The sequence below is a fragment of the Stenella coeruleoalba genome, assembly GCF_951394435.1.
Source record: "Stenella coeruleoalba genome assembly, chromosome: 11".
NCBI lineage: Eukaryota > Metazoa > Chordata > Mammalia > Artiodactyla > Delphinidae > Stenella > Stenella coeruleoalba.
This window is the reverse complement of record NC_137157.1, coordinates 66,641,481-66,657,162: the sequence shown is the minus strand read 5'-3', so window position 1 is coordinate 66,657,162 and position 15,682 is coordinate 66,641,481. Positions and strand designations below refer to the sequence as shown.

The window sequence follows — 15,682 nt, the reverse complement described above, 5'->3', positions numbered from 1 at the left end:
CCTCCTGTTCAAGGAAAATCCAGATAACTTATGAGAAGTTCTCCTACCAAGTAATTTCAGTCATCCCTTGGTATTCACAGGGCGGTTACCAAAATCTTTGGATGCTCAAGTCCCTTATATAAGATGGTGTAGTAGTTGCGTATAATGTATACACATCCTCCCATGTCCTTTGATCATCTCTAGATTACTTATACTACCTAGTACAGTATAAAGGCTATGTAAATTGTTGTGAATACAATGTAAATGTCATGTGAATAGTTGTTGGCACACGGCAAATTCAAGCTTTGCTTTTTGGAACTTTCTGTATTTTTTTTTTTTTTTTTTTTTTTTTAGTCTGACGTTGGTTGAATCCACAAATTCTGGCAGCGTAATTTTGCTGCTTGCATTTTTATCCTGATTTGGTTAAAAGAGCCCTTTGGGCTGTTTTGTTGAAGGAGATGCCCTACAAATAGAAGGAGGAAAGAAGCCAGCTGAGAGCAGGGAGACCTGGGAAACATCACTTGGGTACATTACACCCAACCTTTCTTATTCCTTCTCTCCTACACTGCTCTGCCAGGAGCTTATTTCTCAGACCTCCCCTGGCTCAGACCAAGCATGTCTCTCTTCCCAAGTGTGAAATGTCAAAGCCAACAGTTAAAGACAGAGGTGGTCAGGTCACTCTTCTGCAATGGTTGGCAGCATTGTTTCTGTTTATTTTGATATAATGACAAATGAACATGGATAGTCTTTTTAACCACTGCAGTCTTTAAGTACACCTTTGGGTCAGATTGCTGCAAATGAGTAAATGGACGCTACATTGGTGGAATCTAGCGTCCTCGGAACCAGAGAGGGCAATGGCTATGAACAAATAAAACATATGATAGACTCTAAACTGTAATTAGAAATTTACTTCATATCTTTTCCAGGAAGAAAGAAGTATTAACAGCTAGAGACTCTGCTTACTTCCTTGGCATTAAAGACATTTGCCTAAGACCCTCAGGGTAACAATAAGTTACTCTGATGAGTATAAGAGTTAATAAGTTTCCTAGTGGGGAAGTCAGTAACCATACGTAAGCTCCAATCTCTAAAATGATTTGACCTGATAAATTTTAAACCATCTCTTAAAGTGTTTTTAAACTTAAGCTGCTGAACAGGAAAGATTGGGTTTCAGGGGTGTTTTGTATTTCATCTTGGTGCCCTTTGACTTGGTAGAAAAGACTAAAGATGCAATTTTGAGTAGATTTTGAGAGGTCAGGACTAGAATAATCCATCTCTGAATAATCAGTCATTTTGAAGAAGATTATCAATATTTATCCTAGGAAACTATTAAACTTTACTTCAAAACTTTAGAAGAGGATTTTTTTTAAATTTTTTTTTAGTTTTTTTGTCATTTCAATACCTGTTGGATGAGTCAGGCCTATACTGGAACTTATAACTGAAAAATCCAGCCTTTTTTTCTTTTCCAAGCAGTACTGTTTTGTTCATAGTTGAGTCTTTTCTATTTGGGCTAGTTCCCTTGTTTGTTAGATATTCTTTCTAGCCCAGCATTTTGTTTCTCCCTTCTCTTCCCAGTCACCTAGTGGAATGTTTTCTGCCAAGAGATGGGAAACGTGGATTTCACAGCCATACGAATTTGGCACTCTTTCCCCCGGCACTGCATTCTAATACCATATGAGAGTCTGACCTAGTTATTTCATACAGACAGTCTTGCCAAGCCAGTGGCGTTTTCCTCCAACAAAGGGCCGTGGTCTTCTATCATACAGGAGAGATGTGCATACAGACCTGATTATCTGGGGGCTTGCTGCCAACCCGTGTGGCTGACCAAGGGCTGTGTGGGGAGGAATGCCTGGATCCACGTGCAGATGTGGTTCTTATTCCAGGCCTCATTCTTCAGAACGTGACTTCAGTGAGCTGTCAGATGCCACCAAAGAAAGGCAGCAGAATGTGGGCTCCAGAGAGCAAGCTGCTTTGGACACGTTTCAGACGTCTGTAACAATGACCAGGTTTTCGTGACTATATTCCACCTTACTCCACTTCCCCTTGGCCTCATAGTTTTTTCCTCTACACACGGTTTTCCTCTAGCAACTGCCCAGGTTGTCACCAATAGTAACATCTTCACTGAAAGGAAGAGAAATTGAAGAGAGGAGGGGCCTCAAGAACTCCATGGCTGAAGTGAAAACAACAGGCCTTAGCATTTTTGTATAGCTTTTTTTTTTAATGTATTTTAAAATTAATTATTTTTAATTGAAATATAGTTGATTTACAGTGTTGTGTTATTTTCAAATGTACACCACAATGATTCAGTGATATATATATATATATATATACATATATATATATATATATATATATTCTTTTTCAGATTCTTTTCCTTTATAGGTTGTTATAAAATACTGAGTAGAGTTCCCTGTGCTATATAGTAGGTCCTTGTTGGTTATCTGTTTTATATATAGTAGTGTGTATATGTTACTCCCAAAGTCCTAATTTATCCGCCCCACCCTTTCCCCTTTGGTAACCATAAGCCTGTTTTCTGTGTCTTGTATAGCTTTAAATACTCTTAACGTTTACTGGTTTTAAAGAGCTGAAATTGGAAATAAAAGAATTGGGTGGTAGCCTCAGCCTGGGACACTGATGTATCTGTTTTTCTGGCCCCTCAGCGTCCCGGCTGGGAAAGGTCTCAGGCCAAGTCACACTGTTAGGCTGCTCTGTGGTAGAAAAGAGGAAAGGAGGGGCAAGTATCAGTTTGTATATGTTTAGCGAAAATATACATCTTCTCAAAAGTGTGAAGAAAACGGGAAACTGGTGGCGGTAAAATAAGGTGATTTGTGTAGTACTAACTGATGCTGAATGAAGAGAAGAATTAATCACATTTAATGATTAAGGGGTTCCACCAAATGACTGCAAAATGCAACCTCCCCATGACTTTTAATGGAAAAAAAATGAAAAATTGAAAAGTATTACTTGTCAGTTAAAAAAATATTCTGATTCTTAAACAACATTCACATAAGCAGTATGACCAGATGTTGGAGAAACACAAACTCAAGCCTTTCCTTAGAGCAAATTAAAACAATTCTATCCAAATCCATAAGGTAATACAGATTGTTTTAAACTGTATTAGGTCTGTGTTCTGCCGTTATGACTTTGTTTTTATGCCATAAGGCTTTTTTTTTTTTTTTTTTTTTGCGGTACACGGGACTCTCATCTCACTGTTGTGGCCTCTCCCGTTGTGGAGCCCAGCCTCCGGACCTGCAGGCTCAGCGGCCATGGCTCACGGGCCCAGCCGCTCCGCGGCACGCGGGATCCTCCCGGACCGGGGCACGAACCTGCATCCCCTGCATCGGCAGGTGGACTCTCAACCACTGTGCCACCAGGGAAGCCCACGCCATAAGGCTTTTAAGCTCTAAATTAAAGGCTCATTTATTTGTTCTTGTTGCTGGGATTTTTGTTTGTTTGCTTGTTTTTTGCTAGGAGTGAGGGGGTATCTTGTGTGGATTTGGGGACAAATACCAACGACCAGTGTATCTTTTGTGTGTATCAAAGCATTTTCTGGCATTTGTTTAAGGTTATAAAATGATACTTTCTATAAAGTGATGAGGTTCAGAGAGAAGGCATGAAAATTGATGAAAAGGTTAGAAAATATGGTCAAGGTAGGATGAGATTTTCATAAACAGTGCTTTGTCTTAGATTTTTTTCTCTTGTTAAATGAACTTTGGTCCTTCTGATAGGCATCTCTGGTTACTGTGTTCATTTCCAAACTTGGTACTCCTTTTGCTCATCCAGGTGGGAATAATTCTGGGATAACTGTGTTACATTCATAATGCTGATGTTTTCCCATACATTTGTAGAATAATGCTAACTTGCTCAATTCAAGGACTTCTTTCACCAAGAACAGACTATGCTTGCAAAGATCATGTGACCATGCCCTCTTGGTCAAGTAACTAGTTATGGATTTATTTCTCTTTCTCTGTAAACATACTGATGTATCTATTAAAGCTAGAAAATAAACACTTATAAATTGGCACTTTTCAAAAAACTATATTAAAATTTATTTTTCTATCCACACAGGAAGAATTTAATGGAAAACTTGACTCCCTCTTTTTTAATGATGGTCAGCGAAGAATTGACTTTGTTCTAGTGTATGAAGATGAAAGTAGAAAAGAGACCAATAAAAAGGGTTCAAATGAAAAACAAAGGGTAAGTTTTTTATCCCATTTTCTTTTTATTCCTTATAATATTGTGAAATGAAAAAATAAAGTGCTATTTTTATGTAAGCAGTAAAGTGAAACTGGTGTTTGAAATATCATACAACAAACATACCTTCATATTTTCTCTGTTCATCATTCCCTCAAGATATTGGTAACAGAAAAAAATTTTTTTTTAACTTTTTAAAGTTTGGAACAGAAACTTCCTCAGGCTCTTAAGCTGAAGGCGGACTTTCTTCAGAGGAATGGCACTTTCTATCTGTAGAAGAGATTTACGTTAAAAGCACACTTGGCGATTTGCAACTAGGTATGAAAGGAAGCTGATGATTGACAATGACAGCGAGTGAAATAACAACCAGCATTCAGGGAGTGCCAACTCATGGATGGTCCGTGCATTTTGCATGCATTTTCTCATTTAATCCTGAGAACAGTCTGTGAGGTGCCTTTTATTTTCATACCATTCTGGATGACAAACTTGATCCATAGGTTAAATGACTGCCCAAGTTCATGGACTCTAGTGTAAGAACCGGTGGAGCTATGGTTCAAACTCTTGTCCTGAATCTCGAACCTGTGCTCTTGGAAGCTGACATTCAAATTCTAATTCTGCCACTGTATTATATGAAATAATTCTAGTTGAGGTAACACTAGCCTCGGATTACAGTGGCTTAATAAAATAAAAGTTTACTTATTGCTCGTGTCAAACAAATGTGGCATCCCTATTTGGCACAGTGGTTTGGGGGTACAGGCAGGGCTTTGTTCCTTGCAGTCGTTCAGGAACCCAGGCTGACACAGAGGCTTTGCCATTTTCAACAGGTAGTTTCTAAGATCATCCTGAGCATCAATAAATGGTGGATGGGATGAGAGAGAGAATGAAGAAAGTACTCGTGCTTCTTTACCTCTTTGGACTGGAACTGACTATGTCAGTTGTGTTCACATTCTATTGGTCAGAACTCTGGAAGGTGGAAAGCATAGTTTCTGGCTGGACAGCCATTTCTCAGTAGGAACTCCATGCTGTGGACGGGGAACATGAGTTTTTGGTGGAGAGCGGCTTGTCTTTGCCACAGCTACCAACTGGCTGTGTGACTTGGATGAATTTTCTTATCAGAATTGTATTTTTTAATTATTTTTGAGATGCCTATTATTTTTCCTTTTTTTTTTTTTTTTTTTTTTGTGGTACGCGGGCCTCTCACTGCTGCAGCCTCTCCCGCTGAGGAGCACAGGCTCCGACGCGCAGGCTCAGCGGCCGTGGCTCACGGGCCCAGCCGCTCCGCGGCATGTGGGATCTTCCCGGACCGGGACATGAACCCGTGTCCCCTGCATCGGCAGGTGGACTCTCAACCACTGCGCCACCAGGGAAGCCCCGATTTTTACATTTTGACGTCTCTGAAATCAGGGTACATCTTAAGAAAGGTGTATCATAATTTCATTGGCTGCATTTTTTCTTATTGGTACATAAAATATTGGCTCACTATACAACCAGTGACATCTTAGATTTAGGAAAATGGGAATCCCAGTACCTAGTCCAGAGGATTATGGTTAGGATTAAATAAAACAATTAAATTAAATAGATGTTAATTCTTATACCTTACCTTTTATTTGGGGTTTTCTTAAATGCACTGGTATGAAAAGGCATCACTCTCCTGTTTTTATATAATTTTATCACTAGAGGAAACTAGCTTACAGTGTTTTATCATTTTCCTGTGGACACTAAGATATCTTCTGTGCAGTCATGGTCACCATCATCAAATATTTATTAGGCATCCATATGCCAATGGAACAGAATTGAGCACTATATAAAGTAAGTTAACCAAACCTAATCCATTAAAGTATAGAGGAAACAGTTCTAGTTTTAGATAAGAGCTTCTCTGCCATGGTAAAGGAGTCCTAGAGCCTCTTACATTATTAATAAGGTCTGCATTTGCTTTACACAGAAACAAAGGTCCTGGAGTAACTCTCAAAAATCAAGAGAAAAAAAATCATCATTAATTTTGGCAATTCCTGAACTCATGGCTTGATACACCATGATGCTGGCTTTTGTAAGCTGTGCTTTGAAGTGTTTTGAGTCTCTGTTTATACATATTACTTAATTTAGAATTCAAAGCTCAGCTTTGGAATCACATTTTTATTAATTGGAAAATCATTTGCGCGCTCCATCATACTCCCTGTCAGGACGTATTCAGGATTTAACGTAACGCCAAGGAAAGGCAATTTCAAAATTCTTCTTTCTTTGAGAGGGAAAAAAAAAAGTATGTCTAAATCATATTGATTTCCTAAAACAACACCAAGGTTGTCTTTGCCAGGGGCTGATCTAAAAAGTATTGTTAAATTCTTGCTTAGCGGTGGGGAAAGATAGAACTGATAGGGCTATGAGTATTCAAAACATAGAAGAGCAAAAGACTGCATCTGCACATGAGCAAAATGGAAATTATTTTTCTACTCCAAATCTCCAAATATCATGTAACTTTGTCCCCTTATATTAGTGAAAATACCTCAGAACTTCACACCTCCCTTTAAAAAGCATAAACCATTTACGTTTAGATTACACATGAGGATGATCATAAGTTGTTCCAATAATAAGCGTTTGCTTAGCTAGTACTGCTGTCCGTGGCACAGAATCAGTTTGAATGTTTTTGTTTTGTTTTGTTTTTTACTGCAAGTAACAGGAAAACCAAACTCACAATGGCTTAAATGCTAAAAGGAAATAATAATTCTCTCATTTAAGAAATAGCCCGGACATAGGAGCATTTCTGAGTTAGGTAATTTATTGGCTTAATGAGGTCATCAGGAATTGAGGTTCATTTCATCCTTCCACTCTGCCATCCTCAAACGTTGGCTGTTCTTAAACTGTCTGCACTTTGTTACGTGATGTTTGCTGCATTTCCAGACATCCAGAGGCAGAAAGAGGGAATGCCCTTTCTCATGGTCCTTTTGAAGGGAGAAGAAAGCTCCCCTCTTCCTTTTACTGTTGACTGTCTATCACAGGTCTGTTCCTAAACCAACTACTGGCAAGACGAATGGAATGACCATCATTAGCATAGACTAATCAAGACTAGTCTTTCCTCTCTTGAATCACCTGATCACCCAGTATCTAACAAAACCATCAGGCTTTTCTTAGTAATGAGGAAGGGAGAATGGCTGTCGAATAGGCAGCCCCAGCAATGTCTGGCACAGCACATGATTAAATATATATAAATAGGTTTGCTCTATGTTGTGAAGAGCAAAAATGTTTTAAATAAAACAAATTACCATGTACTTTTCGAACTCCTCCTGCTCAGTTTTGTTAGTCACGCTCTCTTCCATTTCCTTTATCCAAGACTGCTAACCAGTGGCAGAACTGATCGATTCTGAATTTCATTTTGTCTGACACTTGGCCTCCCTTCAAACAGATGTGTTTATGACCAAGTAATGGTATAATGCAGATGATGGTAAAGAGGGTAGAAAGGTCTAGATAGCACAATAACAGTATAAGAAATCCTGAATGTGTTACTATTTATCGATATTTACTTTTTTATCAGCAGAATCCGTTCCTAAAAGTTGATGGAAAGTTTATTTCCTTGAAGGTTATGAAAAGTTTATATATGGAATTATAAGTTTGTATTGTATATCTGACCTTAAGAATTCTTTAGTGGATCTGGCCAGTGGAGACTACAGAATAAGAAATTTTCCAAAAATGAGTGTTGAATTAAATTATATCCAAACTTTCAAATTATGTGAGACAACTGACTAATTGGTTACAGATCCTTTGAGCTTTTTTTTTTTTTAATTTATTTATTTATTATTTTTGGCTGCGTTGGGTCTTCCTTGCTGCGTGCGGGCTTTCTCTAGTTGCAGCGAGCGGGGGCTGCTCTTTGCTGCGGTGTGCAGGCTTCTCATTGCAGTGGCTTCTCTTGTTGCAGAGCACGGGCTCTAGGCGTGTGGGCTTCAGTGTGGCTGGTGAACTGTAGAGCACAGGCTCAGTAGTTGTGGCGCACGGGCCTAGTTGCTCTGCGGCATGTGGGATCTTCCCGGACCAGGGCTCGAACCCCTGTACCCTGCCTTGGCAGGCGGATTCTTAACCACTGTGCCACCAGGGAAGCCCCCTTTGAGCTTTTAAAACTGTTGTCCATTGTTTTAGATGACTTATCATGAGGCTGGAACTCTACCCAGAAGCTAAATGAGATCTCTTTGCAAATGGTTAAAAGTTCATCAAAAAGTTCTAATTTGTTGAACACAGTATGTCACTCCATTTATTGAGGTTTTACATACTTTAGTAAAGTTTTATAATATCTATGAGGATCTTATACATTTTATTAGCTATTATATTAAATTTTTGTTGCTGTTGTCAGACATTTTAAATTGCAGTTTGTGATTGATTATTGTGTGTGTTAAAAAAGAATATTGGTTTTTTATAAGTTGTATCTAGTTACCTTGATAAACTTTTTAGTTCTAATAGTTTCTAATGCTTGTTTTAAGTTTTCTCAAAAGAAGACCATATTGTCTACAAGTGACAGTTTTGCTGTACCTTTCTTTATACTTCATTCTTTTTCTTGTCCAAGTGATATGGCTAAGACCTCTTGAATAAAACCAGTAACACGTAGTAGTTGTAAGGCCAACTGGCCCGAGGCAGGGGAACACAATCAGATTCACAGGTTGCATCAGACCGAAACTCTCCGGACCACCCAGTTCCAGAAACTGACCTGGGGACTTTGCACCCGGCCCAGCCTTCCCGCCTTTCGAGGTGCAGGACTAACGGTCCCCCAGGATACCCGAAAAGACCACCAAATAAGGAACACCCTGCGCCCTCCCAGATTCACCACACCCCTTTCCCTTCTTCCCCTATAAAATCTTGCCCAACCCTCACCCGGGTGCGACTTCTCTGGCCCCTTTCTCTCAGAGTGAACCTCGCCCGGGAGCGCTCCCTAATAAAGCTCACTTGAAGCTTTCCTCTGTTTCGCAGTGCCGTTTGTTAAGATCCGACCTTACAGTAGTCACCACTGTATTGCTGATTTTGATGCAAATGGTTGTAAAATTTCACCATTAAACATCACGTTTACTATAAATTTTTGGTAGTTTTCTTTTAAAAAGTTAAAGGAGTTCCCTTCTAGTCCTAGGTTGCTGTGAGTTTTTATAATTGGGTTTTAAAAGTTATCAAATGCTTTGTTTTTTGTATCAAGGTGATCACATTGCTTTATTTATCAGTAAATCTTATGTGCATTAAGTATATGATTATTTGTGGTTAATAAGATGATAACTAACAGTATAGATAACTCAAACATCATTCACTATTGGCTTTAACATGCAATGTATCATTTTTATAGTCATTAGCTTCCTGCTTATGCTAATACTACATTAACATAGTTTATTTATAATTCACTAAAAAGTATTTGAGGTCACTTACAGAATATACCAAAAATGTAGATGAGGAAATCAAGGTGACAGAAATGTAAAAGCCAGAAAAAGAAAATGAAGTCATGTGTCAAAGTAATAAATAAAATGATTTATTATTAACCATAAGGTCCTGTTCAGAACTGAAGAGTTCATCTGCAAATTTGCCTCTGAGTTTCCTAGTAGCCAAAGAAAATAGAGGATGTTGTCAATAGCATGGTTTAAAGTTTCAACACAATAAAAGCAAAACTGGTTGTTCAAAAGAAATACAATCTTTCTGGTCTAAAGATCCCCCAGAAAGAAATTTGTCCCTTGGAGCCTCCTAAAGGGGAAGGCATGATTTAGTTGACTTAATGTTGCCCTTCACTCTCCAAATTGAAAAAATAAAGGGATGGCAGAAGGGGATTATGAAGAATCAGAATCATATTAAAAAATTCTTGGTAATGACATATTTGCTACAAATAGTCCATGAAAAATATTAGGCTAGGTTAAGTGATGATGGCAACCAGCGTTGGGTGGTCTCACCTTCTCAGATAACTTTTGGTAGGTGTTCTGTCTTTTGTTTTCGGGTATGAAATCAGGCTTAGCTTTAAGTCCTTAAAATTTTAGACTAAAGCAGGGAGCTCTTTATATTTTTATCGTCTTCCTTTACACCCTACTTGCTTAAACTAAGATTGTAGGTTAAAAGGAATAAATTAAATTAGAATCAGCAGTTTCAAATTACAGCTACAAGATGTGTTGCTGGTATAAGCATATTTGGTTTTATTTTTGAGTACTCAGCACGAGAGCAGTGAATCCGAATCTTGATTCTTAGTTCCAAAATAGGAAGTGTCCTTGGGCTCAATCCTTAAAAACAGACAAACAAGACAGTGAAATCCTGAAAAGTAAAATCTGATTATCCCATTTCATCTCAGAAAGATGTGGAGAAGAGAAAATCCTTTTCCCGATTAGTCCTCATGAGTTAGTTTTGAATGAAGCTGTCATTTGCCCTGGTCCCAACAGTCACCTGTGTCTCACTTTTTAAAGGGTCGTCTGTGAAAGGGTGAAGGGTTGGAAAAAATCAACTATACCAAATTCTCAGGCTTGAAGGGGATAAATAATCATAAAAGAAAGCTGCTTATATGCACAGAAAAGATATGTCCTAAAAAAATAGTATAAACTTGTCTGATGATAAGAGTCATCTGCTTTGCTTGTTGAAACTAGATTATCCAGGCCCCATCCTGTGCGTACTGAGCCGGAATCTCCAGGAGAGGGGCCCTAGAATCTGCCTTTTAAGCAAGCGCTCCAGGTTGTTCATATAAACAGGTAGGTTAGTTTGGAAAACATTGCCCTGAAGTATTTACAATAGTTGTCTTAGTGGATTGATAACAGATGATTTTTTTCCTTCTCAGAAAACATCTGTTTTCTGAGTTACCATTTGTTTATTTTTGTAATTACACCAAAAATGTTAATTTAAAAAGAAAAGTTGGAAATAAGCTTCAGGTAAATATTCACTTCCTTTCTATGCTTACCATTTAGGATGCTCGTCTGTTTTCTGTCCCTTGTGAACATACCTCACCTACTTGGGTAAATCCCTCATCAGATCAGGCCCGCTAATGTTCAATGTTTTATCACCAACACGTGAATTTAAATTAAGTCCCAATTAAATAATTTATTCCTGCTTACCAGACCTTCTTGCGCACATGATATATAAGTAATAAGAAGCACTTTGAATAATGAGAGTAGTTTTTTTGCACAAATTATGTACCTTTGTCTTATTTCTCATCCATCTTCATAGGCGTAACAGAGATTGGCAGATTCAAAAATACAATGATGGTACCGTGAGTATTTTTCCTAACAAAGCTGGAAGAATATTTGAAATTAATCTATTCATATATTTCATTAATCCCTACTTGTTTATGCTGATTTATTATCATCACAGTGTATTTAGTAATCTTACTTCCTAGACATTGCAACCCCTGCTTTTTATGCTTAAAAGCTAGGTGACATAAAGCAAATGGTAAAAATTGGTGTTTAAAATCAGTATTATTACTGTATAATTCAAAAGCAAGTCCTTCCCAACAATGACTTTATCAAGCCGAACGAGATGTGTAATCTCAGGTGCTTAGGGGACAGAAAGCTGCCTTAATTATGCCAGTCTGTCCTTTGTGATTTTGATTGCTTTATTCTTTATTTCTCTGACAGCTTTATTAACATCCCCAAAGAGGTATGAATAAAATTCCAGTTTCTGGGGTGGGATAAGTGCTCTTGTCCTTCTCTACTTAAAACCCCCAGGACCATTCTCCACTGACAGTAGTAGAATCATATGCATCTTTTTGTGATGTCCATAAGTCCTCAATGATTACAGTCACTTTGGATTTGCTAGAAGTAGGTTAAAAAAAAAAAAGATCCAGGTTACAGTCCCAGTGAATTTGCTCCCCTAGAGATAGAGGAACTTACAGCACCATCTAGTATATGGCTGGGCTTTTCTCAGAACCAGTGAGTCTGGTTTAGTCATTTTGTGCTGCCAAATACACATCATAGACTATAAACATAGGTTTAGGTTCTTACATGTAAGGGTTCCAATAAGGCACATAGATAATTTTTAGCTAAAACTTGTGTGGCCTCAGATATTCAACAAATATTTATTGAGCAATGGCTATGTCAGGCAGTATGCAATATTAATTTTCTTTCATTTTTAACATGGAAGACAGCTCTACCCTAATTTTTTTAAATGTCAAGAACACTGTTACACTTTTTGACATAAACCACAGCAAGATCTTTTTTGACCCATCTCCGAGAGTAATGGAAATAAAAACAAAAATAAACGAATGGAACCTAATTAAACTTCAAAGCTTTTGCACAGCAAAGGAAACCATAAACAAGACGAAAAGACAATCCTCAGAATGGGAGAAAATATTTGCAGATGAAACAATGGACAAAGGATTAATCTCCAAAATATACAAACAGCTCATGGAGCTCAGTATCAAAAAAACAAACAATTCAATTAAAAAATGGGTGGAAAACCTAAATAGACATTTCACCAAAGAAGACATACAGATGGCCAAGAGGCACATGAAAAGCTCAGCATCACTAATTGTTAGAGAAATGCAAATCAAAACCACAATGAGGTATCACCTCACACCAGTCAGAATGGCCATCATCAAAAAAATCCACAAACAATAAATGCTGGAGAGGGTGTGGAGAAAAGGGAACCCTCTTGCAGTGTTGGTGGGAATGTAAATTGATACAACCACTACGGAGAACAGTATGGAGGTTCCTTAAAAAACTACAAATAGAACTACCATATGACCCAGCAATCCCACTACTGGGCATATACCCTGAGAAAACCATAATTCAAAAAGAGACATGTACCACAATGTTCATTGCAGCACTGTTTACAATAGCCAGGACATGGAAGCAACCTAAGTGTCCATTGACAGATGAATGGGTAAAGATGTGGCACATATATACAGTGGACTATTACTCAGCCATAAAAAGAAATGAAATTGAGTTATTTGTAGTGAGGTCGATGGACCTAGAGTCTATCATACAGAGTGAAGTAAGTCAGAAAGAGAAAATAAATACCGTATGCTAATGCATATATATGGAATCTAAGAAGAAAAATGGTACTGATGAACCTAGTGGCAGGGCAGAAATAAAGACACAGATGTAGAGAACGGACTTGGGGACATGGAGGGGGCGGGGAAGCTGGGATAAAGTGGGAGAGTAGCACTGACATATATACACTACCGAATGTAAAACAGCTAGTGCGAAGCAGCAGCGTAGCACAGGGAGATCAGCTCTGTGCTTTGTGATGACCTAGGGGGTGGGATAGGGAGGATGGTAGGGAGGCTCAAGAGGGTGGGGATATGGGGATATATGTATGCATATGGCTGATTCACTTTGTTGTACAAAAGAAACTAACACAGTATTGTGAAGTAATTATACTCCAATAAAGATCTATTAAAAAAAAAAGAAAACACTGTGACTTATCCAAGTGTAAATTCTACAGAGCAGTAAAGCTGATGATTTCATGTTAAATTTAAGCAATCTTTTCTTAAGTAAGCAGTCTTCTCCTGATATGTACCTGTTTGACAAATATAGCACATATGCTAATTTACTTTAGCTACCTGACAAACCAAGAAAATTTTTTGATCAATTTTTAAAATATTCCACTAGTTCTTTATGAATTGCCATGCCAAAGGGAAATAACAAGAACTGTCTTATCAGAGTTACACCAAGGTGATATGTTAACATGTTTAAGCAAATAAAAATGTTCTATCCTTGATTCAACTATTTAAGTATTTATAGTTAGTAGTAAAATAGAGGGCATTATAAACCAACTCCAAGGTCTACCAATTATTGAGAGATACCAGGTAAATTTCGCAGGAGTTCTTTGTAAAGAACCAAATAAGAACTAAAATAGGATAAATTAGTACAACTTTTCTCTGTGGCAGTACAGCAGTACATATTAAAGAAGTTAAAATTACATGCACCTTCATAATTGTGAAAAATTAGAAACAACCTAAATATCCAACAATTTAAAAAATAATCTGTTTCTGTTTTGTATATACATTCATTTGTATTATATTTTAGATTCCACATATAAATGCTATCATATAGTATTTGTCTTTCTCTGTGTATCTTATTTCACTAAGCCTAATAATCTCTGTTGCTGAGATTATTGTCCATTCATGTTGCTGCAAATAGCAGTATTTCATTCTTTTTATGGCTGAGTAATATTCCATCGTGTGTGTGTGCATGCGTCTGTGTATGTATCACGTCTTCTTTAAGCTAGTCGTTGGGTTGCTTCCATGTCTTGGCTATTATAAACAGTGCTGCTATGAACACTGGGGTGCATGAATCTTTTCAGAGTTTTTGTTTTTTCCCAGTATATACCCAGGAGTGGAATTGCTGGATAATATAGCAGTTGTATTTTTAGTTTTTTGAGGAAACTCTATATTGGCTTCCCTAGTGGCTGCACCAATTTACATTCCTACCAGCAGTGTACAAGGGTTTCCTTTTCTCCACATCCTTGCCAGCATTTGTTATTTGTTGACTTTTTAATGATAGCCATTCTGACAGGTGTGAGATAATATCTCATTGTGGTTTTGATTTGCATTTCTCTAATAATTAGTGATGTTGAGCATCTTTTCATGTGCCTGTTAGCCATCTGTATATCTTCTTTGCAAAAATGTCTGTTCAGGTCTTCTGCCCATTTTTAAATCAGGTTGTTTGTTTTTTTCTTTTTTTGATATTGAGTTGTATGAGCTGTTTATATATTTCGGATATTAGCCCCTTGTTTGTCTCATTGTTTGCAAATATTTCCTCCCATTCCATAGGTTGTCTTCTCCTTTCACTGATGTGTCATTTGCTGTACAAAAGCTTTTAAGTTTGATTGGGTCCTATTTGTTTATTTTTGCTTTCATTTCTTTTGCCTTGGGAGACTGATCTAAGAAGATATTGCTGTGATTTATGTCCAAGAATGTTTTGCCTATATTCACTTATAGGAGTTTGGTGTCATATCTTATATTTAGGTCTTTAAACCATTTTGAGTTTATTTTTGTGTATGGTATGAGGGGATGTTCTAATTTCATTGTTTTACCTGTAGCTGTCCAGCTTTCCCAGCACCAGTTGTTGAAGACACTGTCTTCTCCATTGTATATTCTTGCCTTCTTTGTCATAGATTAATTGACCATAAGTTCATGGGTTTATTTCTGGGTTCTCTATTCTGTTCCATTGATCTGTGTGTCTTTTTCTGAGCCAATACCTTGTTGTGTTGATTACTGTAGCTTTGTAGCATAGTCTGAAGTCTGGAAGGGTTATACCTCCAGCTTTACCTCATTCTTTTTTCTCAGGATTGCTTTGGCAATTCTGGGTCTTTTGTGGTTCCATATAAATTTCAGAATTATTTGTTCTAGTTCTGTGAAAAATGTCCTGGATATTTTGATAGGGATTGCCTTAAGTCCGTAGATTGCTTTGAGTAATATGACCATTTTAACAATATTAATTCTTTCTCCAGAGAATGAAAAGGATATACATCCATCAGATATCAAAGAAAGTAGTCTGAGGACCAGGACAATGTAGTGGTATAAAGAGTCAAGAAGAGGGAGGGCTAAATGACTCATATTTAAGATCCATTTCCTGGAGTTCTG

The 15,682-nt window shown here is 37.6% G+C and overlaps 1 protein-coding gene across 2 annotated transcripts in view; it reads left to right on the top strand.

Moving 5' to 3' along the window:
* Positions 1-15,682, top strand: part of ANO6 (anoctamin 6) — a 200,745-nt gene that overhangs the window by 105,722 nt on the left and 79,341 nt on the right. For both annotated transcript variants that reach the window (XM_079938006.1, XM_079938007.1), the window contains one exon: positions 4,045-4,173. In XM_079938006.1, coding sequence (XP_079794132.1) covers positions 4,045-4,173 — 129 coding nt within the window. The remainder of the gene's footprint in view (positions 1-4,044; positions 4,174-15,682) is intronic.